General features: G+C 46.1%; 1 protein-coding gene across 2 annotated transcripts; it reads right to left on the bottom strand.

Annotated features, from left to right (window-relative positions):
* Nucleotides 1-1,637: 1,637 nt before the first annotated feature.
* Nucleotides 1,638-23,049, bottom strand: STAU1 (staufen double-stranded RNA binding protein 1). 2 transcript variants are annotated; one of them, XM_044298141.1, is made up of 16 exons: nt 22,869-23,049; nt 20,443-20,695; nt 20,229-20,353; nt 18,644-18,712; nt 17,458-17,614; nt 11,734-11,878; nt 11,489-11,654; nt 10,241-10,336; nt 9,776-9,988; nt 9,463-9,606; nt 9,235-9,378; nt 9,007-9,082; nt 7,210-7,532; nt 3,589-3,711; nt 2,575-2,660; nt 1,638-2,346 (listed from the first exon to the last, which is right to left on the bottom strand). In XM_044298141.1, the coding sequence occupies exons 2-16, from the start codon at nt 20,645-20,647 to the stop codon at nt 2,265-2,267; spliced, it is 2,154 nt and encodes a 717-aa protein (XP_044154076.1). In that variant the 5' UTR covers nt 20,648-20,695; nt 22,869-23,049; the 3' UTR covers nt 1,638-2,264. The 2 variants fall into 2 exon arrangements, with proteins under 2 accessions (XP_044154076.1, XP_044154077.1); XM_044298142.1 differs by lacking the exon at nt 18,644-18,712.
* Nucleotides 23,050-25,270: the final 2,221 nt, after the last annotated feature.

Raw genomic sequence — 25,270 nt, 5'->3', positions numbered from 1 at the left:
GTTTTTTGTGAGGTGACAAAAAAAAAAAAACAAACTTGCCTTTTTTTAACACTATTCACTTGATGGGGTAGATCATGTGATATTTTTGTAGAGCCAATTGTTACGGACACGGTGATACTAAATATATCAATTTTTTTATATTTTACACAATAAGGGCATTTTTTGAAAAAAAGAAATCATGTTTTTGTGTTGCAATTTTCATAGCGCCTTTTTTTTTATTTTTCTGGCTATGGTCTTGTGTCAGGGCTCATTTTCTGATGTTTTTATTGCTACTATTTTGGGGTACATACGACTTTGTGATTGATTAACATTATGTTTTTGGGATGTGAGCTCACAAAAAAAATCTGTTTTGGCACAACGTTGATACATTTTTCACGGTGTTCACCTGGTGGGGTAGATCATATGATATTATTATAGAGCCGATCGTTGCGGATGCGGCGATACCAAATATGTATTGAATTTTTCTTCCTATTCTATTTTTTAAATAACGGATTTGGATTAGAAACTATTTTTTTTATTTTACACTTTGTGTCCCCCATAAGGTCATACAAGACCTCTGGGGGACATTTAACTTAATTTTATTTAATTTTTTTCACTATTGATATCTCCCCAGTTAGTAAAAATACACGCCAGAGTGGATGTACAGCAGTATACTGCTCTGTACAGCCTCAGTGCAGGGCTGATTGTGGTCTATGGAAGACCCGACAGCTCCTACACTCCCGCGACAGAAAGCGCTGTGTATACAGCGATCTAGAAGGCAGAGACACCCAGTAGCGGTCCCTGCCTTCTCCCTGGGGTGCCCTGCCGTCACTGACAGCGGGGGCCACTCGACAGCTGCACGATAAGCATGCAGCTGCGATCTCTGAATGGACGTTTCAGAACGTCCATTCAGAGAAACTGACCGCCCAAGGACATTTATAGTCAATGGGTGGTTGGGAAGCGGTTAACTGCATACCAACTATTTGTTGTCTTACTTTGAGACAATTTTCCACCAGAAATGTGGTACATTTTTGGTGCAAAATGTCAGATCTTTGGCCGTGCCCCCTTTGCCTAGCGCCAATAATTTCTCTAACCCTAAATATTACAAAATTAGGTCCCATTTTGGTGCAATGTATACCAAAATCCAGCGATACTCTAATTGGCAAACATGGGAAAGTGACTATAAATGATATAGTATTATGGCCATTTTTTATGTGGGAGGGATGATCACGGGCTAACCACCATTTACCACTAATCAGGCCCCAATATTTTGGACAGTAACCCCTCTGTTGTCTGCTCTCCCGTCATGGGCGGTCACTTCTCCATTTACCACTACAAGACTGCCGTAAATAGCCAAGCAAGAGCTCGGCAATCTTCAAAACTCCAATAGCGGTGAATTGAGGGGAGGCTGTGAGTGTGTGGCTGCTCTCTGTCCACTTTGGGGGTCCAGTTTGGGGACCTGCTCCTATCTGACATTAATGACAAATCCTAGTAATATGCAATCGATGTCCCAGATGGGAATATCCCTTTAATGGTGACAGCTGAGACTAGAGGTGCTGTGAACCCCAGATTGTGCTGCCCCTCACCCACACGAATAGTTGAAGAGGTGCAAGTCCTGAGCCTCAGAAACCACAAATCACTTTCCTCCAAACATCACAGAATTTTTTAGTATTTTTTATTTTATTTCTTGTGACAAACACTAGTAACTTACATTCCATGGGGAGAAAAAATTCCAGCGTAAACAATGACCTCAAGCGATACTGGACGCGTCGAGCTTTAAATAGACAATAACGTACTGCGCGTACGGCAAGGGCAGCACGCAATTCACACATCTAGCAACGTTGCTTAAAGAGACAGAGGCATTTCTTCAGCCCCACATGGAGACGTTGTGGTGGAAAGCACATGGAAGGTTAATGAATCCAGTAATGGGGTCGGATCCTGAACCGCGGCCACATAAACACTGCCCAGGGTGCAAATCAAACTACAAGTCACATGACTACAAGGGGTGTCGCTTCTACAACTCATCACATTTCTTCTTCATTTTAGGGCTCAGCAAAAAAAATAAAAATTAAACTGATTTCACCACAAAAGCCATTAAAAAAAATCCTAACATAATGACTGTCTCTGCCACACATGAGGCTATGACCTATTCATGAAATGTTTCAGAGAAAAAAAAAGAATTAAAAATTAAAAATCAGATTTTGTACTTTGAAATTTTCTGGGGACAAAAAAATTGTAAAAAACAAAGGCGGCAGCGTTTATAAAAGAGCGGTCATGTGATCGCCTCAGGCCGTGCTGTTAACAGTTTGTCCCAGCGCACTGGAGGCTGTCAGGAGGGGTTCACTTTCCATTTCTGGTTTCCCACACCTGCATAGAAAGAAAACCTATAAATGATCAGTGCACACAAGAGATCGGTCCCAAGAAACCTCCCACTTGTCTTATTGGGAACCACAGCGTCACAAAACGCTCCCCCCCACCCCAAATAAGAGAAGAAGCCTCTTCCCGATGCAATCTCAGCTGCCTGCTAGACCCCTGCGCAGTCTCTATGTATAACATGAAAGAACCCCCAAAGCAATGGTGATAAGGGCAACTTACACTGACATTGGTCCGTTCACCGGTCGCGGCACCTCTGCATTCTGCTGGTCAATTTCAGATAACAATTTCAAGATATTCAAAGCAGCCTGAAAGGCAGAGAGGATAGGTTATCTTGAAGGGTGACAGACAAGGTGGTAACTAGGGAGCTCCGTACAGTATTAGAATGTATTGGCTCCGATGAGCCAAAGTTATTGCTTCGCGAAGTCTCGTGAGACTTTGCGCAATAACTTCATAAATTTATTTGTACTGTAAAAAGCCATATCCCGAACTCACGTTTGGTTCCACGGTACCACTTGGAACCGAACCAGAGTTCAGGAAATGTTTTTTTTACAGTACAAATTAGTTTATAGTTATTGCGCAAAGTCTCACGAGACTTTGCAAAGCAATAACTTTGGCTCATGGGAGCCAATACATTCTAATACTGTACGGAGCTACTTTAATGGGACTGCGTTGCAGTACATTTCTGGGGCATTACACAGTGTGCCAATTCTGGTGCACTGCAGCTCCTTCAAACACCTGATCAGCAGGGGTGCCAGGAGTCAGCCCCTCACCGATCTGATAACCTATTAAAGTAGTGGAATATCCCTTTAACTCTAAAAGGGAAAGGGAAGTAGTGAGAGCAATTTACCCTAGGGGGCTAAGTGTGGAGGTCAAAGCAGTTTACCCTAGAGAGGCAAAAGGAGGAGGTGACATCAAAGTGGAGAGCTGAGCCTCTACATGTAATCGCAACGCCCACGTTGTTCCTAGAGGCTCATTTGCATATAGTAAAAAATATGAACATGGGACTAACACAGATGCCTTCAGCTGCCAAGTGCAAATGTAACAGGTCAGCCAGTGTCATAGGTACAAATTTGCTGACAGATGCCCTTTAAGATGATTGGATAGACTTTAAGGCCCATACTCTTATGTTAAGATGTACTATAAATTCTGTGACTAATCAGAGAAAGTTAACCCTTTTCAGATAACTGTCCACCGATTTCCAGTTGCATGCGACCTCTCCAGGCACCATCTTACCATGTCGTGACACGACTCCACGTCTTTCCCCACGCCATGGCTTATTAGTGGTGGTTGAAAGGAACAGTTTATAAGAGACACAAACTCATTTTTGTTATTCTTCGGGAAATCTTTATATTCAACCTGGAAAAGAGAGAATATTAGAAGAATACAAACTGAAGTCGGCCATAAGAAGGACAGGTCGGTGTATTTAAAGGGTATTCCCAACTCAGCTTGTCACTAGGATATAACAGTATATGAGTCTGACTTCTTGAGCCCCCTTCAGCATTTTTTCTTGGGGCCTAGGAGTCAGATAGCCACCAAACAACAAGTGACTGTAAATCCCATGTGATGGCAGCTGATGCTTTAATACCAACTGGAACCAACGTATTTAAAGAGGACCTTTCACCGATTATTAAACTGTGAACTAAGTATTCAGACATGTAGAGCGTCGCCCGGGGATCTCACTGCACTTACTGTTATCCCAGGGCGCCGCTCCGTTCTCCCGCTATGCCCTCCGGTATCTCTGCTCACTAAGTTATAGTAGGCGGAGTCTGCCCTTGTTCTTCTGTAGCGCTGGCCAATCGCATTGCAGAGCTCACAGCCTGGGAGAAAATAACCGGCAAGGCTGTGAGCTCTGCGCTGCGATTGGCCAGCGCTAGAGCAGAACAAGGGCAGACTCCGCCTACCATAACTTAGTGACTGAAATCTCTGCCTACTATAAAACTTAGTGCGTGGAGATACCGGAGGGCATAGCAGGAGAACAGAGCGGCGCCGCTCTCCATGTCTGTATACTTAGTTCACATTATAATAAATCGGTGAAAGGTCTTCTTTAAGGGGTATCCCATCTTAGACATTCCCATCATATTCCACCTCTGGGACCTAAATCTATACTTAGAATGGAGCCCGCAAACTACCAGAGGACGCATTGCGCATGCACAGCCACCCTCCATTAATTTCTATAGGACTGCTGAATATAGCAGAGTGGGGTGCTTGGCTATTTTCAGAAGTCCCACTGAAATGAATGTGAATCTCACTGCACAAGTGCGGCCACAACATTCTCTTCTATGGGGCTTATGGAAATAGTGATTTTTGGCAGTCTTATAGAAATTAATGGAGGATGGCAGCACATGTGCTAAGCACCCTCCCTCCGGCACTTTGGGGTATAAGTGCGGGTCCCAGAGGTACAGTGGATATAAAAATTCTACACATCCCTGTTAAAATGTCAGGTTGATCCCAAGGCACTGGAAATCCACTGCCCCGCCCACGCTGTCTGAATGGGCCAAGGAACTAAAGCACATTCTTAGGATGGAGGAGTTGATTGCAGATAGGCAGGAGAGAGGTGGGATCTACCAGAAAAGATACAATCCTCTGATTCTCTTTTTAGACTCTCAGAGATTTGATGACTTGGTGCGTCCCTGAGTCGTTCTCAAGTAGGATTTTTGTCTAACGTGCCCCCCTTAGTACCCTTCCCTTTCCTCTTCCCTTTTGTGTCCTTTTTGTCTAATGTGTGGTTGGGTCCCCCATTCAAGTTTACTTTCTTTGGGCGGTCACTTGCCCTTTTCGGAGTTAGAATGTGGGTAATTCATTTGCATACTGTAAGCTCTCCCTGAATGGGGTTCTGTATTTGGTGGGGACGTTTGAGTCCCGCTAATGATTGATACCATTATGATGTTGTAACAGCTTTTGTTAGGGTCCTGCGTGTCCCTGTGTTGGACTTTGTCCACATTACTTGTTTCACCGCTTGTGATGTAAAGTGTCATTTGCTTATGGAAAACTAAAATGAATAAAATAAGATTACACATAAAATGTCAGGTTTCTGTGCTGTAAATAAAAATAAAAAATAAAATAAAAAACAAAGATAAATCATTTTAGAACTTTTTCCACCTTTAATGTGACCTATAAACTGTACCACAATTAAACTGAAATCTTTTAGGTGGAGGGAAGAAAACAACAAAAAAAATAATGTGGTTGCATCTGGGGATGTAGCTGTGCTCAGAATTAAGCAATCACATTCAAAATCCTGTTAAATAGGAGTCAGCATACACCTGCCATCATTTAAAGTGCCTCTGATTAACCCCAAATAAAGTTCAGCTGCTCTAGTTGGTCTTTCCTGAAATTTTCTTAGTCGCATCCCATTCCAAAAGATATGTTTGGCGCAAAAACAACACTTCACATCACCAAAAACACCATACACACAGTGAAGCATGGAGGTGGCAGCATCATGTCAAGGGGCTGTTTTTCTTCAGCTGGAACCTTAGTTAAGCTAGAGGGAATTATGAACAGTTCCAAATACCAGTCAATATTGGCACAAAACCTTCAGGCTTCTGCTAGAAAGCTGAACATTAAGAGGAACTTCATCTTTCAGCATGACATTGACCCAAAACATACATCCAAATCAACAAAAGAATGGCTTCACCAGAGTAGATTAAAGTTTTGGAATGGCGCAGCCAGAGCCCAGACCTGAATGCGATTAAAAATCTGTAGGGTGATCTGAAGAGGGCTGTGCACAGGAGATGTCCTCGCAATCTGGCTGAATGCACACGGCCGTGAGCGGTCCGTGGAACCGCGGGCTGGATTCCTGCTGAGAGCAGGAGCGCACGGCGTCATTGGTTACTACGATGCGGTGCGCTTCCTGCTGCCGCCGCAATAAAGTAATGTACTGGTATAGATCATACCAGTGTATCACTGTACTGCTGTGGCAGCACAAAGCGCACGGCATCCTAGCAACCAATGACACACTGTGCGCTCCTGCTCTCAGCAGGAATCCAGCCCGTGGTTCCACGGACCGCTCACGGCCGTGTGCATTCGGCCTCTAACAGATTTGGAGTGTTTTTGCAATGAAGAGTGGGCAATTCTTGCCAAGTCAAAATGTGCTATGCTGATAGACTCATACCAAAAATCTAAAAGGTGCTTCAACAAAGTATTAGCTATGCAACCATATTTTTATATTTTTTCTTCCACCTAAAAGATTTCAGTTTGTTTTTAAAATTGAGTTGTACAGTTTCTAGGTCACATTAAAAAGGTGGAAAAAGTTCTGAAATGATTTATCTTTGTCTCATTTTTATTTACTTCACAGAAACCTTTAACAGGGGTGTGTAGACTTTTTATATCCACTGTAGAATCGCACCAATCAGACATTGGGGCATATCCTAGCTATATGCCCCCAATATCCAAGTTGGGCCAACCCCTTTAAGCATTCAGAGTAAATATTCATATTTTTTTTTTTTTTTTCTCATTAAGACCAGCTTTTTCCACACTGGTTTAAAGTCCCTTTGCACTGCTGGAGGAAGCGTGAAAGTTATGTAGGGGCACAGGACTTTTACATAAGTTTGGCGCTTCATCCGGCTGGTCTTGCAACAGACTTCACTTTACACCAGCCCTCTTGCTGGTGTAGAATTAAGCCATTCTCTATGCCAAAAACCATTGTGGAAAATGATAAATGAGCTGGGCCTTCCCGATTCCCTGCCTACGCCACCCCTCCCTTTCTTGCCATTTTAGAAAAGTGGCAAGTTTTGACGCACATAAGCTATATGCCAAGACTTGCAACACCTTTATGCAACTTTTGGCATGATAAGGGTCCCCATCAGTATCTACCACAGGGGACGGGATAGGAGCGGGGGTGAGGTTGTAAGCAGTTACCTGAATCCCTTGTACACTGGACAGGTATTTCAGCTGCTCGGAGGGCCGGGTCAGCGGGCCGTGCAGTACATGTGCAGTTGTGTTGTTGTTATTCTTCAAGATGGTGTCTGCAGTGGGGGAGGTGCCAGCATAAAGAAGCTCTCGTGCAATCATGGCCGTCACAGTTGCGATAGCTGGGTTAGGGGTCACCCTGCTAAACTCTTTGGTGTGAAGTCCCTGATTGGCTCCCACAGCTTGCGCTACTTCAGGAACCATGGGCAGGATTCCAGCCGGCAGTTGCTGATGACTGTGATATGGCATCCGGAACTCATCATCTTTATTATCTGCACGAAAATAGTCAGTTGTCATATCCACAGGGGGGTGGTTACTAATACACCGACTCCACACATTTGTGCCATCATGTAAAGGGGCCAGCCCTTATAACTCTCTACCAATTAGTATGTATTTTATCTCAGCGCATGCACAAGTCCAAGCATGCTTCACAGATAACCAGGGCTGAAGGGAACTTTGTAATGGAAACGTTAATTTCTCATCCTGCAGCAGTGCGTGGTCGAGGCAGCCACATGACATCACTGAGGATCAGTCACCATCATTGTGCACCAAAGTCATTTCTGGGGCTTTCGGGAAACATCTGAGTCTCAGAGAAACTTTGAATCTCTAAACATTCTCCTACATATCAGATAATAGTCAGCCTGTGTGCATGTGATCTCTGGTAAAGTAAGGGGTTAGCCACCAGCCAGCTGCTTTCTAATGTGCATGGTGCATGTCCATCTTTAGAATTGCCAGGTGGCTGGAGGTTCTTTATGTGCAGAAACCAGTGATCAACCACAGGATAGGGGATAACTATTAGATTGGTGGGGGTTCTATAATTGGGGGTCCCACTAATCATGGGAACAGGGACACAGTACGACAAAGCCCACTGAAAATAATAGAGCAGCAGGTCGCACATGTGAACTGCCGCTCTAATTCAACTCAATGGCAGTTCCGGAAACAGCCGAGCGCTGTCTCCGGAACTCCCATAGAGATGAATAAAGTAGCTGTGTACATGCTAGACCTGGCAATCTATTCATTTTAGGATCTGGGAGATACAAGGTCCTCACTCATGATCGGTAGCAGCCCCAGTGGAAGGAGACCATCAATCTAATAGTTCCCTCTATAACTTGTAACAATTGCAATATCCCTTTAAAGAGAACCGGTCATGAAATCCGCAGCATATTATGGCACCTTCAGACAGATTTTGTTTACGAAATTTTCTGCTACGGAAAACAAATCCTCTTCATCCGAAAGGGGCTTTCAGAAATCCATGTGTACCGCCAACAAAATCTGTTGCGTGCTAAGGAAACCTTATAAAACAGGAGAAGCTGAACAGACCGATATATAATTATGTGAAAGAAATTCTGCAAAATGTGTAATTTATAAATTTAATCTCTGCTTTTCTGAGTTCAATTGTACATGGGGCTGTCTTATTAGTGATTGATAGCATTACTTGTGTAAGTGTGTATACAGAGAGAGCTCTATAGTCGGTCACTAATAGTTGTACACAGGAGTTATCAGTGATAGCATAGATAACTGTCAGTCACTAGTAGTCGATTTATAAATTAAAAATTTAACTGAATATTTTTCAACAAAACTATACAATAATCTGCTCAGCTCCTCCTGCTCTATAACATGCTGCCTGTAAATCGCACTGCATTTCATGATGACTGCCTCTGTTTAAAAGTCCCTGGCACCCTGAGGACTGTAGGAGTAGTAGTTTTACATCTGCAGGTCACTAAAAGTCACATTTACAAAACTTACTGTTAGCGGTGTCCTCCCCAGTGCCAGGCTCATAGAATGTCACCTTCCTCCCATCTCCTGGTTTCTTCACAGGTGTCTAAAAGGCAGATGGACACCGCAATGAGCTCAAGTGAGCAGATACAGGGCAGCAAAGACTACTCCGGCCACTAGTATTACTGACATAGAAATCAATTGAGATGCATTATCACACAGATGCAGAATACATTGTACAGCATGGGGGACACTTACTTTCTCCTCAGTTTTCAAAGCTGGTTTGGGAGGAGCAGGAGGGATTTTGAAACCAAGAAGTTCCAACATATTTTCAGCAGCATTTCGTTTGGCCACTTTCTTATTTGCCCCCAGTCCCTCGGCGGTCAGGTTCCCGACCTTAACCTGCAGAGATCAGAAATAGGATCTGAGGTGAGAGAGTCGGAGAAAGAGAGGAAAGAGGTGACATGCCCACAGCGGAAACTGCACCTGCATGACAAACTCCCGGCGCCGGGGAAGGCCTCGCTCCGTCACCAGGCAGTATTCCGGCTCCTTGTCTTTCTTAGCTTGTTGTATCTGAGCCAGTCTGCTGATGGGGTTCATGCCCTGGCCGTACTCAGGGCTGGTGGGGAGCTGCGAGGACAAGACAAAACAGTTGAACCTCAGTGCTGGGGGGAACTTCTGCAGTGCCCTCTTCCATCAGCTTCACATTGGTAAATGTATGACCCCTGATCTAAGAACACACCACACAGTGAGGGGGATGTGTAACATGAGGGGCCCCAATACCTGACCTGTTCCTCACCTTTACAATGGACTTTGTTTTCTTTTTGATGCGAGGTTTCATCTTCTCCACAGTAGGCAGCGGTGGCAGCTTCTTTAGTTCTTCCAGAACGGCAATGGCGGCATTTTTCTTGGACACTTTCTTACTCTTCCCTTCTCCTTCTCCCATAAACTCCCCGACCGACACTTTAGTGATGAAGCTCTTCATGTGTGGCGGACCCGACTCCTTGGTTACCTGCAGAAGTGTCAGTGACATCACATGGTGAGACAAAGAGGATGCTGGGAAATATCCCACATAATAAAGCAACCGCCCAGCATCAGAGACTGTCCATAAGCCATGTTCTGATACCACTCTGTCCTCTGCGGTTATATGCAGTGAGGTCTCAGCTGGTGAAGTGTCAGAGTTCTCCTGCAACCCACTTCTCAGGCGAGCGGTGAGGGAAAAATCACATCACAGGCTGCAGCCCCCAAATCCAGTTCACCTCACCTCAAAATTCACAGGAAGGTTCCTTTTAAGTGAAATTTCAAACACCTGGCTGATCTCAGATTTATTCAGGTTTTCTTCATCAGTATTTCCATTAACCTAGGAATTAAAGAAAAAAAAATAAAAAATCATGGAAAGAAAGTGAATACAATGCGCTTACAATACAATGTGCTTACTAATGTATTGTGATTGTCGATATTGCCTCCTTTGGTGGCTGAATTCATATTTCCATACACTGCCCGTTACCATGGTTATGCCCATCCTGCCAACTATCAGTGGTGGTCGTGCTTGCACATTATAGCAAACAGTTGGCCTATTTGGTGTTTGGGACCATGGAGGTGAACAGGCCAGTGCTTTTTCCTATAGTGTGCAAGCACGGCCACTGAGGCTGGATTACAGGGTGGTTGTAACCATGGAAACGAGCAGTGTATGATGTGATAGAAAAATGAATCCAACCAGCAATGGAAGCAATATGGATAACAACAATACATTAGTAAGTGGCTTGTAGTAACTTCCTCTACATAATAAATGCCATTTGCTGATGTCACAACCCCTTTAAACACACATCAATCTTCGTTACAAGGAATTGCTCGCCCTAAACTCACACCTATCCCCCATATGAGGGGACATTGGCTTTAAACACACCCACCCTGCTTACAAGGGGCACTGGGCCTATACACACCTGATGGTACCACTAGCGTTGTCTACTTTAGGTAGTCATAAGTGGACTTAGTGCACACAGACCCACTGATGATTTCCATGTGACTGCAGCTGCTCTCTAATCTTACTATAAGCTCACCTTCACAAGGTCAGTATTTCGCTTTAGGCAAAACCAAGAGTGGAACCTACAGAGAAATAGTCTAATGGAAAGATGTGTGCCACCCTCTGTGTTTTAGACCCGCTCCTGACATTGGTTTGCAAATACTGATGATTTAAACTGACCATATGAAAAAACACGAAAACAGCGCGTTACCATGAAGAGATCACCCCTAGTGCATGACTGTGACCTCTGCCAGCTTACCACGTGTCTACAAATTCAACTTCATCATGATATGCAATAAACATGAATTAAGTGCAGGGCGCTACCTCTGCAGTCAGGTACTGCAGTGCAACAATCTGGTCTATCCCCAAATAACACACACTAATGGAGCGTGTAATGTCACCAACTACAGATAGAAGGTCCAAAGTGTCAACAGTGGACAGACCCCACACTCCAGATTTTAGTGCTCCCCCATCCTTTCCACACAATACCTGGGGTTTATTGGGGAGGGGTTCATGTTGGAGGCTCTTCAGGGCTTTCGCTGCTGCATCATGCTTGGCTGCCTGACGTGTCCGGCCTTTACCATGAAACTGTTGGCCACCTATAGACAACTCAACCTGGTAGAGGATGGGGGTGACTGGGAATGGGTAGAAGTACCTGCAGAACCAGGAGACTTTGATAAGTATTGAGACAGATTGTCACCACCCAGTCCCAAATAGCAGCATTGTGTACGCACCGTGGGGGGTAGCCGCCGCTGCCTCGAGGCATGTTGTAGTTGTAGGAGGAGCGGATACCAGTGTAAGGGTCCAAGGGTTTGTAGATTGGTTTCCGTCCCAGCTTCATACATAGTGCATTCAGTTCCACAGTGGGAGTTATACTGTCTGTGAAACAAAGTAATTTGTAACCCAAATTATCTCAACTCCCCCATCAGTTACCCCCAAAGTTAAAGGGCTTCTGTCACCCCACTAAACTCTTTAGTGTACTTAAAATCCCTATCCTGCGATATTGCCATACATTATGTTATTAATAGTTTTCGTTCAGTAGATTTAGCAAAAAACGTACTTTTAAGATATGCTAATTACCTGTCTACCAGCAAGTAGGGCGTCTACTTGCTGGTAGCAGCTGCAGAAAACCGCCCCCTCCTCCTGTTGATTGACAGGGCCAGCCGCAAACTTTTCCTCCGGCTGGCCCTGTCAGCATTTCAAAAATAACACGCCTGTGTTGATTCGGCGCAGGCGCTCTGAGATAAGGAGGCTCGCCTCCTCAGCACTCCCTCAGTGCGCCTGCGCCGATGACGTCACCGGTGATGTCTACTGCTACCAGCAAGTAGACGCCCTACTTGCTGGTAGACAGGTAATTAGCATTTCTTAAAAGTACGTTTTTTGCTAAATCTACTGAACGAAAATTATTAATAACAATGTATGGCAATATCGCAGGATAGGGATTATAAGTACACACCAAAAAAAAAAAAAAATGAGTTTAGTGGGGTGACAGAAGCCCTTTAAGCCTGCCATTATCACATATGTCCACACACATTCAGGCTTCACATATCAAGTACAGACCCAATTTCTTTAGGGAAGGAGTCAGCAGTGTGAAGGTTACAGGCCAGGGCAGGAGGGTCTCGCAGCTGCCCCTTCCCCATTGAGGTGCAGCCCGTCCCTACGATAGAGCCTGTAGCCGATAGAGAAGTCGGCTCAGTTCTCCAGGAACCCAAACCCCCCCCTTCCTACACCAGTTCTTGAGCCACTTGTTAATCTCCCTAATCTCCCACTGCCTTTCTTGTGTAGCCCGTGGTACAGGTAGTATTTCGGAAAATACTACCTTTGAGATCCTTGCCCTAAGCTTTTGACCTAAATCCCTGAAATCATTTTTAAGGACTCTCCACCTACCCCTAACTTTGTCATTGGTTCCGATATGGACCTCGACCGCTGGATCTTCTCCAGCCCCTCCCAGTAAACTGTCAACCCGATCCGCGATGTGTCGAACTCTCGCGCCAGGAGCACAGCACACTGTTCGGCGATCACGGTCTTTGTGACAGATTTCCCTATCTGTTCCCCTAATAATGGCGTCTCCCACTACCAGCACCTGTCTGGCCTGCCCTGCTCTCCTGGTTCCCTGCTTACTGGAGCTGACATTCCCCTGACTGGCAGAGGAAGTGTCTGGCTGCAGCAGTGCCGTCCCTGGACTGACATCCCCCTCATCTGCCAAACGTGCAAACTTGTTGGGGTGTGTCAGATAAGGGCTAGCCTCCCTGGCACTCTTCCCTCTACCCCACTTTCTGTTACCCAGCTAGCTACCTCACTTTCCTCAGCCTCCTCTCTGTCACCCTCCCCCTCATCTACCCCAAAGAGTGCTTGCTCGGTGAGAAGCAAACTCTTTTGCAAATTGTCAATGCCTCTCAGTGTTGCAACTTGCCTGTTTAGAGACTCGATTTGCGGTTCCAAACGGGTAATTTGCTCACATCTTGAACAAAGATATGCACCCTTGAACTCCTGTTCCAGGACTGCATACATCATGCAAGATGTGCACTGGACTGCGTTGTCAATTGTGCAACACATACTAAATGGGGATTACAACAGTAAAAACAGTAAATATGATTTAGAATTAGACCCTGTCTGCTGTAGTTGAAGGACTACCTAGAATTAAGCCAACAACACACAAAGGAAATTATAGCCAACCTTAGTTCCAACTCCTTTTCTTAAATTCCTTTTTTTTAACCCCACTTAAGAAGCCCGCTTAGTAGAGCAAGCCTCAGGAAGAGCAAGCTGTAGAGAGTCTAGTGGTTCAATTTATAGCACTCCTAAGGCCCCTTTCACACGGGCGAGTATTCCACGCGGGTGTAATGCGCGAGTTGAACGCATTGCACCCGCACTAAATCCTGACCCATTCATTTCCATGGGGCTGTGCACACGTGCAGTGATTTTCGCACATCACTTGTGCATTGCGTGAAAATCGCAGCATGCTCTATATTCTGCGTTTTTCTTGCAACACAGGCCCCATAGAAGTGAATGGGGCCGCGTGAAAATCCCAAGCATCCGCAAGCAAGTGCGGATGCGGTGCGATTTTCACGCATGGTTGCTAGGTGACGATCGGGCTGGGGACCCGATCTGTATTATTTTCCCTTATAACATGGTTATAAAGGAAAATAGCATTCCGAATACAGAATGCAAAGTAAAATACTGATGGAGGGGGTTAAAAAAATAAATAAAATAAAAAATAAAAATGAGTCCACTTGATCACGTAGTTGCGGATCTGTCTTCTTCTGTAATGTTGAGCTGCCGGCTAAGGACCTGTGGTGACGTCACATCACATGATCCAATCACATGGTCCCTCACCATGTGATTGGACCATGTGATGAGCACAGTAATGTCATCAAAGGTCCTATTCCTGTGCACAGCAAAGAAGAAGACAGAAGAGATGCCGGCTGCGCGATCAAGTGGATTAAGGTGAGTTAAATAAAAAAATTTAACCCCTCCAGCCTTATTGTACTATGCATTCTGTATTAAGAATGCTATTATTTTCCCTTATAACCATGTTATAAATAATACAATCTACAGAACACCTAACCCAAACCCGAACTTCCGATTCCTCTCACGAGTGTGCAAAACGCATTACAATGTTTTGCAGTCGCGCAGAAAAATCACGCATTTTCCTGCAACGCACCCGCATCTTATCCAGTCAAAAAAACATGACGCCCGTGTGAAAGAGGCTTAAGGGTATCCAACATGTATTTACGCCTGCACTAATATCAGCCACACCCCAATAAAGACCCGAACCCCTGCTTCTATCACAATTATATACGTTGTGCTTGACAATAAATACATGATTAATAGAAGAAAACAGAATCCAAGCTAACCCCTCGTACACCCAACCGGTGACAGAGTACTGCTCATGTGATGCCAGGGATGTGCTTGCCCGGAAAGCTCACAATCTATTTATAACACCCCAGCAGCAAACAAAAAAAAAAAAAAAAAAAAAAAACGGCAAATTCAAAATTGTCAATCCTACTCAGAGCTGCAGGTTTCGAGTGTAAAAAAACGCACTTATGTATTATACACCAAAGTTACCTCCCCCCACAACATTATAAAATGGGCAGGCTTTCACACTCTAGATGCCATAGATGCACAATGGAGGGAGCGAATTTTTGGCATCTTATAAGTTTTAGAAAGTCATCACTGAATTTCTATCTAACCTACTGAATCTTCTTGTTCCTATGGAACCCACTGTATGCTTATTTGGCATTCTTAATGAAGCCACCTATCCACACTACAACCTTCCTACGGGAAGTCTTGTTTCTGTCACAGAAAGCCATCGCAATCCGGTAGGAGACAGAAATCCCACTATGAACCAGTGGAAGATATTGGTAAATACTATAATCCCATATAAATATATAGTCTAAGTTCTTGGGGTCTGGGGATCATGGTGCTACTCTACAGACTTTGTATTCATCCCAAATTATGGACTAATGCTATCGCCTCAGTATCTAGATAGGCTTCTCTACGAGTGACTCACATATGATCTGTGCCCTTTACGATTGGATACAGTACAGACCAAAAGTTTGGACACACCTTCTCATTCAAAGAGTTTTCTTTATTTTCATGACTATGAAAATTGTAGATTCACACTGAAGGCATCAAAACTATGAATTAACACATGTGGAATTATATACATAACAAAAAAGTGTTAAACAACTGAAAATATGTCATATTCTAGGTTCTTCAAAGTAGCCACCTTTTGCTTTGATTACTGCTTTGCACTCTCTTGGCATTCTCTTGATGAGCTTCAAGAGGTAGTCACCTGAAATGGTCTTCCAACAGTCTTAAAGGAGTTCCCAGAGATACTTAGCACTTGTTGGCCCTTTTGCCTTCACTCTGCGGTCCAGCTCACCCCAAACCATCTCGTTTGGGTTCAGGTCCAGTGACTGTAGAAGCCAGGTCATCTGGCGCAGCACCCCATCACTCTCCTTCATGGTCAAATAGCCCTTACACAGCCTGGAGGTGTGTTTGGGGTCATTGTCCTGTTGAAAAATAAATGATGGTCCAACTAAACGCAAACCGGATGGAATAGCATGCCGCTGCAAGATGCTGTGGTAGCCATGCTGGTTCAGTATGCCTTCAATTTTGAATAAATCCCCAACAGTCTCACCAGCAAAGCACCCCCACACCATCACACCTCCTCCTCCACGCTTCACGGTGGGAACCAGTCATGTAGAGTCCATCCGTCCACCTTTTCTGCGTCGCACAAACACACGGTGGTTGGAACCAAAGATCTCTAATTTGGACTCATCAGACCAAAGCACAGATTTTCACTGGTCTAATGTCCATTCCTTGTGTTCTTTAGCCCAAACAAGTCTCTTCTGCTTGTTGCCTGTCCTTAGCAGTGGTTTCCTTGCAGATATTCTACCATGAAGGCCTGATTCACACAGTCTCCTCTTAACAGTTGTTCTAGAGATGTGTCTGCTGCTAGAACTCTGTGTGGCATTGACCTGGTCTCTAATCTGAGCTGCTGTTAACCTGCGATTTCTGAGGCTGGTGACTCGGATGAACTTATCCTCCACAGCAGAGGTGACTCTTGGTCTTCCTTTCCTGGGGCGGTCCGCATGTGAGCCAGTTTCTTTGTAGCGCTTGATGGTTTTTGTGACTGCACTTGGGGACACTTTCAAAGTTTTCCCAATTTTTAGGACTGACTGACCTTCATTTCTTAAAGTAATGGTGGCCACTCGTTTTTCTTTACTTAGAATTTGTATTGTGGCAAGAAAAAAAAGCAGCTAACAGTCTATTCAGTAGGACTATCAGCTGTGTATCCACCTGACTTCTCCAAAACACAACTGATGGTCCCAACCCCATTTATAAGGCAAGAAATCCCACTTATTAAACCTGACAGGGCACACCTGTGAAGTGAAAACCATTTCAGGTGACTACCTCTTGAAGCTCATCAAGAGAATGCCAAGAGTGTGCAAAGCACTAATCAAAGCAAAAGGTGGCTACTTTAAAGAACCTAAAATATGACATTTTCAGTTGTTTCACACTTTTTTGTTGTTATGTATATAATTCCACATGTGTTAATTCATAGTTTTGATGCCTTCAGTGTGAATCTACAATTTTCATAGTCATGAAAATAAAGAAAACTCTTTGAATGAGAAGGCGTGTCCAAACTTTTGGTCTGTACTGTATGTATGGATATGGTGTATACCTATGTTATAAGGGCCTTGGTCCTGACTGGCTTTTTGTATTGCCTTGTTTGTTGCAAATGTTCATTAAAGCGAATAGAAGAAAAAAAAGTAGAAACCGCGCTGCAAGTCTGACCACTCCAGAAGATGTCGATACTCCACAAAGCAACCAATCACTGTTCAACCAGCGCTTCAAGTCACACTCCCACCCGTGGTTCACCCCAGCAGTGATCAGTGCAGGGTTCCCACACAGTACATGTTTACAGGCCATGGAAGGTTATAAACTTATACCTATATTTTTTCCCCCACTGCGAGAAGGGCGGGCTGTAGGCTTAGGATATTTCGTCCCCTCCAAGGCTTTGGCGGCTGCGGCGTGCTGGGCTTTTTTAATACTTGTCCCTTCGGCCTCCCAGTACTGGTCCCCAAGAGTGAGCTGCACAGTGAACATCTGCAGAAAGAGATGAGCAAAAGTCACAAGAGGGAACATGAGAGGGAGATGTAAAAGACAGGGGAAGAGTATCAAAAGAAGCACTGCAGCCAGTCATATCACTATAGACCAGAGGAGTACTACCTGTAGAGCTCTAGGACGCCAGCATTACACCCATCAGACCCAGAAGGAACATATCTCCCATTACTGACCCTACAATAGCGTGATAAGGAGAGCACCTGTCACCTTAAGAGTCTCATTTAAAAAGGGAACACTAGGGCTTGGCAGAAGAGGGACTGAACTATGCTGACCTCCATCACAGTAATCTAAAAGTATGTGCCCCCATCACAACCCAACGTACTTGCCTCCTGCTTTCACTACTCTCCTCTAAACTGGGATGGGATGCAAGGATTGTCTTGTCTGTTTAACTAAAGGTCATTACTAAGACCAGGCCTCTGATTTTTGGGAGGTGAGGGTGGTTGTCGAGGCCAGGACTCATAGTACAGGATGGATGGAGAGGAGGTCTGTGTCCTCTCCAATCAGGTTACTCCATTCTGTATGTTCCAGGCTTTGTGATAATCTGCTATAAAGGGAAAACCCCTTCCCAAAACTGCGACACAAAGTGAGAAACTCAGTTGTCACTGCAGTATTAGGACCTAAACCATGAGCACTAACCCCAGACTCCTGCTTCCAGAGCCCTGTGCCGGTCTCAGTTATGCTTCCAGTCGGTAACAAGTGCTGGCCCTGAAGACAGCAGATTCTTAACCCCCATGGGTTTCTGATGGCCGAACTGTTCTATGTTCACCTACTTTATGGCTCAGCTGTTATTGTGCAGATGTCCAAGTGACAGTGACATCTATGAGCTCTACTGCAGCCTCTAATCAGAAGGGGACACATACTTTTAGGCATCTATCTACTGGTTTGGACTTAACAGTGCCCAACCCATGAGGGGTGTCTTCACTGTCTGCAATCAGATTCTTGAAAAGAGGGGAGGGGAGTCACAGCCCAAAAGAGAAGAGCAGAGGACAAGCAGAGGAGCTGAATACCCACTTGTTTTGGGCGATCTTCTCCCACTCTCTCAAGAAGACTGTAATCCTGCCATCGTCCTAGAGGGATGACCTGGGAGTGGGAGATAAGAGGCTCCTGAGGTTACAATGTAGAGATCAGCTGCAATACACCAGCCAGGCCACTAATCACCTCAGAACCCCCAAAGCTTCTGCATATGTACTCATGCCCCACATAGCAGCTACAACTGGCCACTGTCATACTGTTGGGGACTGCCGAATAACAGGGATGAGGGTAAAGGGCCTCAGGTGACGTCCCTTATTAAAGGGAACCTGTCACCAGGATTTTGCGCATAGAGCTGGGGACATGAGCTGCTAGGTGGCCGCTAGCACATCTGCAATACCCAGTCCCCCATAGCTCTCTGTGTCTTTATTGTGTTAAAAAACAGTTTTGATTGATATGCAAATGAACCTGATATGTGTCCTGTATCCGGAGATGAGTCCAGCACCGCCCCGCGTCCTCCGAATCTCCTCCTTGCATGCGTAGTTCGTTCCCTGTGCTGATGCCAGCACAGGGAATAAACATGATGCCGACACTGCGCATGCGCTAGTTCGCGCATCGCGAGATTTCGCCGCTCCAGCTCTGTGACGTCAGCCAGCAAGGAGGAGATTCGGAGGACGCGGGGCGGTGCTGGGCTCCTTTCCGCTGGACTCATCTCCGGATATAGGACACATATCAGGTTCATTTGCATATCAATCAAAACTGTTTTTTAAACACAATAAAGGCACAGAGAGCTATGGGGGACTGGGTATTGCAGACGTGCTGGCGGCCATCTAGCAGCCCATGTCACCAGCTCTATGCGCAAAATCCCGGTGACAGGTTCCCTTTAAAGTGCCAGTCCAGGCGTCTGTACCTAAAGCAGGATAGGTTATAAACTTTATTTACAGACCAGACAACTAGACACAAGATGGCGGATCACTCCCCTTCGTGCGGCAATACTCCCTCCACCCTGGGACACAGAGTAAACAGTATGAGGTGTGTGCAGAGAGGATGCTGCCAATAAAGCCAAATACAACACAAGGAAGAACCAGGCTAAATCTAGGAGGCAGCCCCAACAGCCGGGGTCCAGGGTAACTCCGAATCACAACCACTGTACTGCCCAAGCTCACAGTCGGGCCACACACATTTAGTTATCAAGAAAGTTTTGTAATAACCTCCATAAGAAGCTATCACAGCAAAGACTATCCAGGTCTGCCGCACTTGAACCCCAGGGTGGTCCCTTCACCCACAAAGGATTCTGCCACGTATCGCTAAGATATTTCATCATGACCAGTTGGAGAATGATTTAGCGCTGCATCCCCTCCAGTGTAATCCTTATTCCCGGCCACCTGAGCACTGCAGGTCAAATAATTACTAATGTCCTCAATGATCCTCCCACAGCAGTGGCTCCTCCCCTTCCCAGTGGAGTGTATGTCTATTACAGAAATTAGGACAAGCTGGAATCCTGTGCTGGAGCAGGAGGGTCATGGTGAGTAACTACCGTCAACCAACCAACCCTGCAGCAACTGTGAATCTTAAAGCTGCACAGGAGACCAGGAAACCATGGCGACATGAGACACGAGGCACTCACCTTAGAATGGGCAGGACCCTGTTCACTAAGCAGCTTGTATTGAGGCTGAACCTTGTTATACCGCGCCAGCTCATTTACCAGACACATTGGGGTTTTCTCTTTGGGGTTTGCCATGTTAGGAGACACTGGAAGACAATAAGCAGAGGGTGAGGATGATGGTGGTGGTAGGAGGACGGGGTGTGTGATCAGAGACCCCCAAGAGCAGGGGAATTACCTTCAGCAGCACTGCCAGATGTGACAGAGGATGGCGGTAAAGCAGAGTTGTGGTGCGGTCTCCCTGCGTGTTCAGAGGGCAGCGGGCTGGCAGTGGGAGGGATGCTCAGACTCTGGTGGATGGGTGATTGCTGGTTCTTGTTCAGTACATGGTTCCCTGGGAGGGAGGCAGAAGGATTCTGAACTTGAGACATATTGACTTCCATCAGAGGATCCAGGTGTCAGCGTGCAGTGCAGGGTGGAGTTGTAGGTTACTGCATACAGGACACAGAAGACAGTCAGAGGGGGCATAATCAACACCTCACAACATATTATTCTCCCCTGAAATACTCTGTGCGCTGGGACCCTGTTTAAGGCCTGATTCCCAAACCATCAGGTGAGTACAGTACAAGATAACCACAATCAGACAAGAACGGACTATCGTAAATCACTATGATGCAGTCAGTTCGGGTCAGAGGAGCACAGTCATGTAAATTAGGCCTAACACGAAGCCTCTGACCTTGCACAAGATCAACACATTACTCTCCTGAAATACTCCGTGCTGCTGGGGACCCTGCTCCATCCACTATGTAACCCTCAATCTGCACAATGACCTGTTCCACACAAGCATCTGGTCTGGGTCACACACTCTGGTCTAGGCTATGTGGCTCCTCTGACCAGAACTCACAGCATCATAATGACTTCTGAAGCTATGAGATCCTGCCTGATTGTGGGCCTACTTTGCTGTGAGTACAGTACACTAAATATCATAAAGCTGATGTGAGCTCGGGTCAGAGGAGCAGCATTCGGTCCAGGAATTGCATCCATCACACAATGAGTGACATTTATTAAAACTTTTACGCCATTATTATGGCTTAAAAAAAGTTGCAAACTTAGCAGGAGGGGCTGGGAGATCAATGGCGTCTTGATAAATGCTCCTCAGTATGTTCCCAGGACCACACACGCTCGTGTAAAAACAGCCATACGTATCGCTGGGAAACCCATTCTGTTGTAGGAGGGGGACGGCATCATGCTTGTGTCCTAAAGCGTCGTCACTGTATTATAAAGGGGGGTGTCCATGTTCGGAGGAGTGGCGGCTTTTGGCCTGCTCCCTAAGTTCGCCAGGCCTGCAGAGGGAAAGACACTCACCAGCTCCTTCTGTGCCCCGCAACCACTGACATGCTCCAGTTCCGCGTGCCAACATTCATTTGATGGGACTCGCATGTGCCGCAGCAGAGGTGACATATCCCCAGTGTGTCACATAAAACCGGAGGTTGACATACTAGACCAGAGTGCATCAGTAACAGAGGGGGACCAAAGGAGCTGGAACCCACAAATATATGCATTCCTCTGCAAGTCCGGCCGTTTCTAAGGCGAGATAGGACTAAACGCCGACCACCAGGTGGCAGGAAAACAGCAGAGTGGTCGGGTGCTCTGCTGTCTCCGCAGCAACCATTGCAGTGCAATGGAAGATATTAACACAGCGGAGCGCCAGCCTGCTTCCCTGCCACCTGGTGGTTGGCACTTAGTCCCATCTCGCCTTAGTAACACAAGATAGGAAAACTCCTTTAAGTCAAGTCACTTTCTTAGGCTACTTTTACAGCTGCGGCGCGTTCTACGGCAGAGAACCGCCTGCCTGAATTTCCTGGATCCGGCACTTCCGGATACAATGCCCGCTAACCCCATTATATATTAAGGGGTCCGGGGGAGATCAGGCTGCATCCCTGCAAAAATGCACAGAATCTGTGTGCAGCACTTTGTGTCCGGGTGGCCAAATCACAATGCCGCGGGTGTGAACGTAACCTTAACAGACTCCGTGGTTTGATTGCTCATCATTTTCAATACCTCCGCTTTCTGTGAGTGGGAACATGTTTTGTTTAGTTTCACAGGTTGAATCCTGCTCCGACCTATTCCTGCTGAGTGTTTGTTACAAGGTATCAGTGCTGGGAAAAGCCATCAGCCTGGATACCAGAACCAGACTGTCTACACAGGTAGACAGCACGAGGGCTTCTACCGTTCACTGAGGGGGAGCAGAGATGCTGAAAACTATGAGGAGTAAAAATAAAAATAAATTATGGAGTAGAATAAGGGGCACTCTATTATAGCATTTAGTATGTGGGTGGGGGGTGCACAGATGCATTAATGAGGTTAGAGGGTTATTAATAATAACTTATTAGAGGGGGGGCACCAATTAGAGGGGTGGTCAGGGTATTATTGGGATGTATTCCTTACTGGGGGATTGTTACTGGAAAGTTATGGGGGGGGGGGGGGTACACTGATATTACTAGGGTGAGGGGCTATTAGTGAATGAGTTATAGCTAGGTGTTGTACATGGGACACGGGGCTCCTCGCACAAATGTCAAGGGCCTATCTGGATCAGCGCAGCGTCGGTGTTTCCTGCAGGGCGCTGCCGGCGGGTGTGAGGTATAATCCGGCCTGCGGCCTCACCTTTTGTCGCTGTCCGTCCCGCTGTGTCCAGGCCCAGCGCTGGGAGACGCTCTCTAGTCCATACAGAGCTGGGGGGGGGGTAGGGGGTTCGGTACCGGGAGACCGGGAAGGAGGCACGGACACGGCAAACACTAAAGAGAATGAGGAGCCGGCGGGGCTGGCGGAAGTGACGTCACCCGGCTCTTCTGCGGCGGAGGGGAGGAGCTTCTAGACTGCCGGTTAGGAGGGTAGTCCCTCCCATTCCACTGCTCCTTGCACGGTTGAGACTAGAACGAACGGAGTGGGTGAGAGGAGGTGCCCCCTCTGGAGTCAGTAGTGCAGCCTGTTCCATGAAGAATGGAGTGGGTGAGAGGAGGTGCCCCCTCTGGAGTCAGTAGTGCAGCCTGTTCCATGAAGAATGGAGTGGGTGAGAGGAGGTGCCCCCTCTGGAGTCAGTAGTGCAGCCTGTTCCATGAAGAATGGAGTGGGTGAGAGGAGGTGCCCCCTCTGGAGTCAGTAGTGCAGCCTGTTCCATGTAGAATGGAGTGGGAGAGAGGAGCTGCTCCCTCTGGAGTCAGTAGTGCAGCCTGGAGTGGGACAGAGGAGGTGCTCCCTCTGGAGTCAGTAGTGCAGCCTGTTCTATATAAAAGGAGGCGCTCTCCTTTTATCTCCACGTGCCCTAATACCAACCCCTGACCCCAATACTATATATCTGTACACAAAGCATGCATCATACAGTATAGTAGATGGCATGTATATGTATATAAAGCAGTGTACTGATATGTGAGGTACAAACCAGATGTAATGTTTACTTCATGCCACACATACACGACTCACAAAAAGTTAGGGATATTTGGCTTGTGGGTGAAATTTCAGGATGAACCTAAAATGCGCTCTAACCTTTACGGGTGACCTTAATGTGACCTTCTCTAAACTTTTGAATGCACATGTCTAATTGTTCAATGTTTCAGTACTTTTTGCACAACTTGCTGTTCTCTAACAAGGAGCTTAACGGCAAAATTCCCAACAGATGTTTGATCCATGAATCGCCCAATACATTTCCTGGTTCAATTAGAACTGGTATTTAAACAGTCCTCCTCATCATGCTGTTCACGTTTTGACATCATGAGACCAAGACGACACCTAACAATTGATCAACAGTACCTCGCCATTGCAAGGCTTCAAGCAGGATGTTCTCAGACTGATCTGGCCTCTGAGCTTAGAGTGTCATCAGCGGGTTGCAACAGAGAGACTGGAAGAGTCACATAAAGGCATTAGAAGTGGACGTCCTTTGGCCACATCCCACACTGACGACCGCTTCATTGTGAACAATGTCCTGCGGAACCGGATGATAAATGCCACACATCTCCAGGCACATTTAAGGGAGGTGAGAGGCACCCAAGTGTCATGTCAGACCATTCAAAACCATTTACATCAGCGTAGTCTGCGTGCTAGACCACACCACCAGGCACAGGCGTCATCGTCTTGCATGGGCCAGGGAGCATCTACACTGGATGAGGGACCAGTGGTCCTCAGTGTTGTTCACTGATGAAAGTCAATTCGAGCTGAGCAGAAATGATGGCTCATTGATGGCTCCGACGATGCATCAGCTTTAGAGTTCAGCTTCCCTCAGTGCTTTGTGGCAAGGGGCAGGGGTGCATCTACCCTATCTGCTGCCTGAGGGAAAAATTCAAACATCCCCCCGCCCCCCATGCCAAATTCTCAACCTAACCCATTCCCTTCAGTTCTACCGTTAAAGAGGTTGTCCTCTTTTTAATACTGATTACCTATCCTCCCACCAATCAGCTGTTTGAAGAGAGGGCAGCACTCGTATGAGAGCTGCTTTCTCTTTTCTGTTTACTTGCTCGCCGCAGCAATTGCAGTGGTGAGCAGGTAAACAGAGCAGAGAAGGCAGCGCTCATACAAAAAAAAATAAACCTTTAAAGACATACTTGGAAAATATTACATAATACAGGACCACATACCTCTTGCATCCATTGACATCTCTTCTGATGTAGATATTCTCTTTCCTCATCTTCTCCTTTTACTTGAGACCGCCATGGTGACTTCTTCCAGCCATGTCTTGTCTCTGCAGTGTTTAACAGACATCTTTTCCATCATCCTCCCACCTTCTCAACACCCCATCCTGACCCCCAATACTGTGCTCCCCAATACTATCCGGCAGAAACAGTCCCCCTGAGAATACTGGTACCACACAGTGCATCAGTACAAAAATACCCTTTTTTATTGTGCTAGTACAAAAACAAGCACCGTACCTTTCAGATCAGACCCCAGATGAGACACCACTCCATCTCAGACCAGACCCCCTTTAGACCTTTATGTCAGAGCCCATATCAGACCCCCATTAGACCTCCAGACCCCTCATTAGACCTTTAGACCCCCAGACGCGCCTTTAGACTTCC

The sequence above is a fragment of the Bufo gargarizans genome, chromosome 6 (genome assembly GCF_014858855.1).
Source record: "Bufo gargarizans isolate SCDJY-AF-19 chromosome 6, ASM1485885v1, whole genome shotgun sequence".
NCBI classification, from domain to species: Eukaryota; Metazoa; Chordata; class Amphibia; order Anura; family Bufonidae; genus Bufo; species Bufo gargarizans.
The sequence above is the reverse complement of the archived record's forward strand: the minus strand, read 5'-3'. Positions and strand labels throughout refer to the sequence as shown.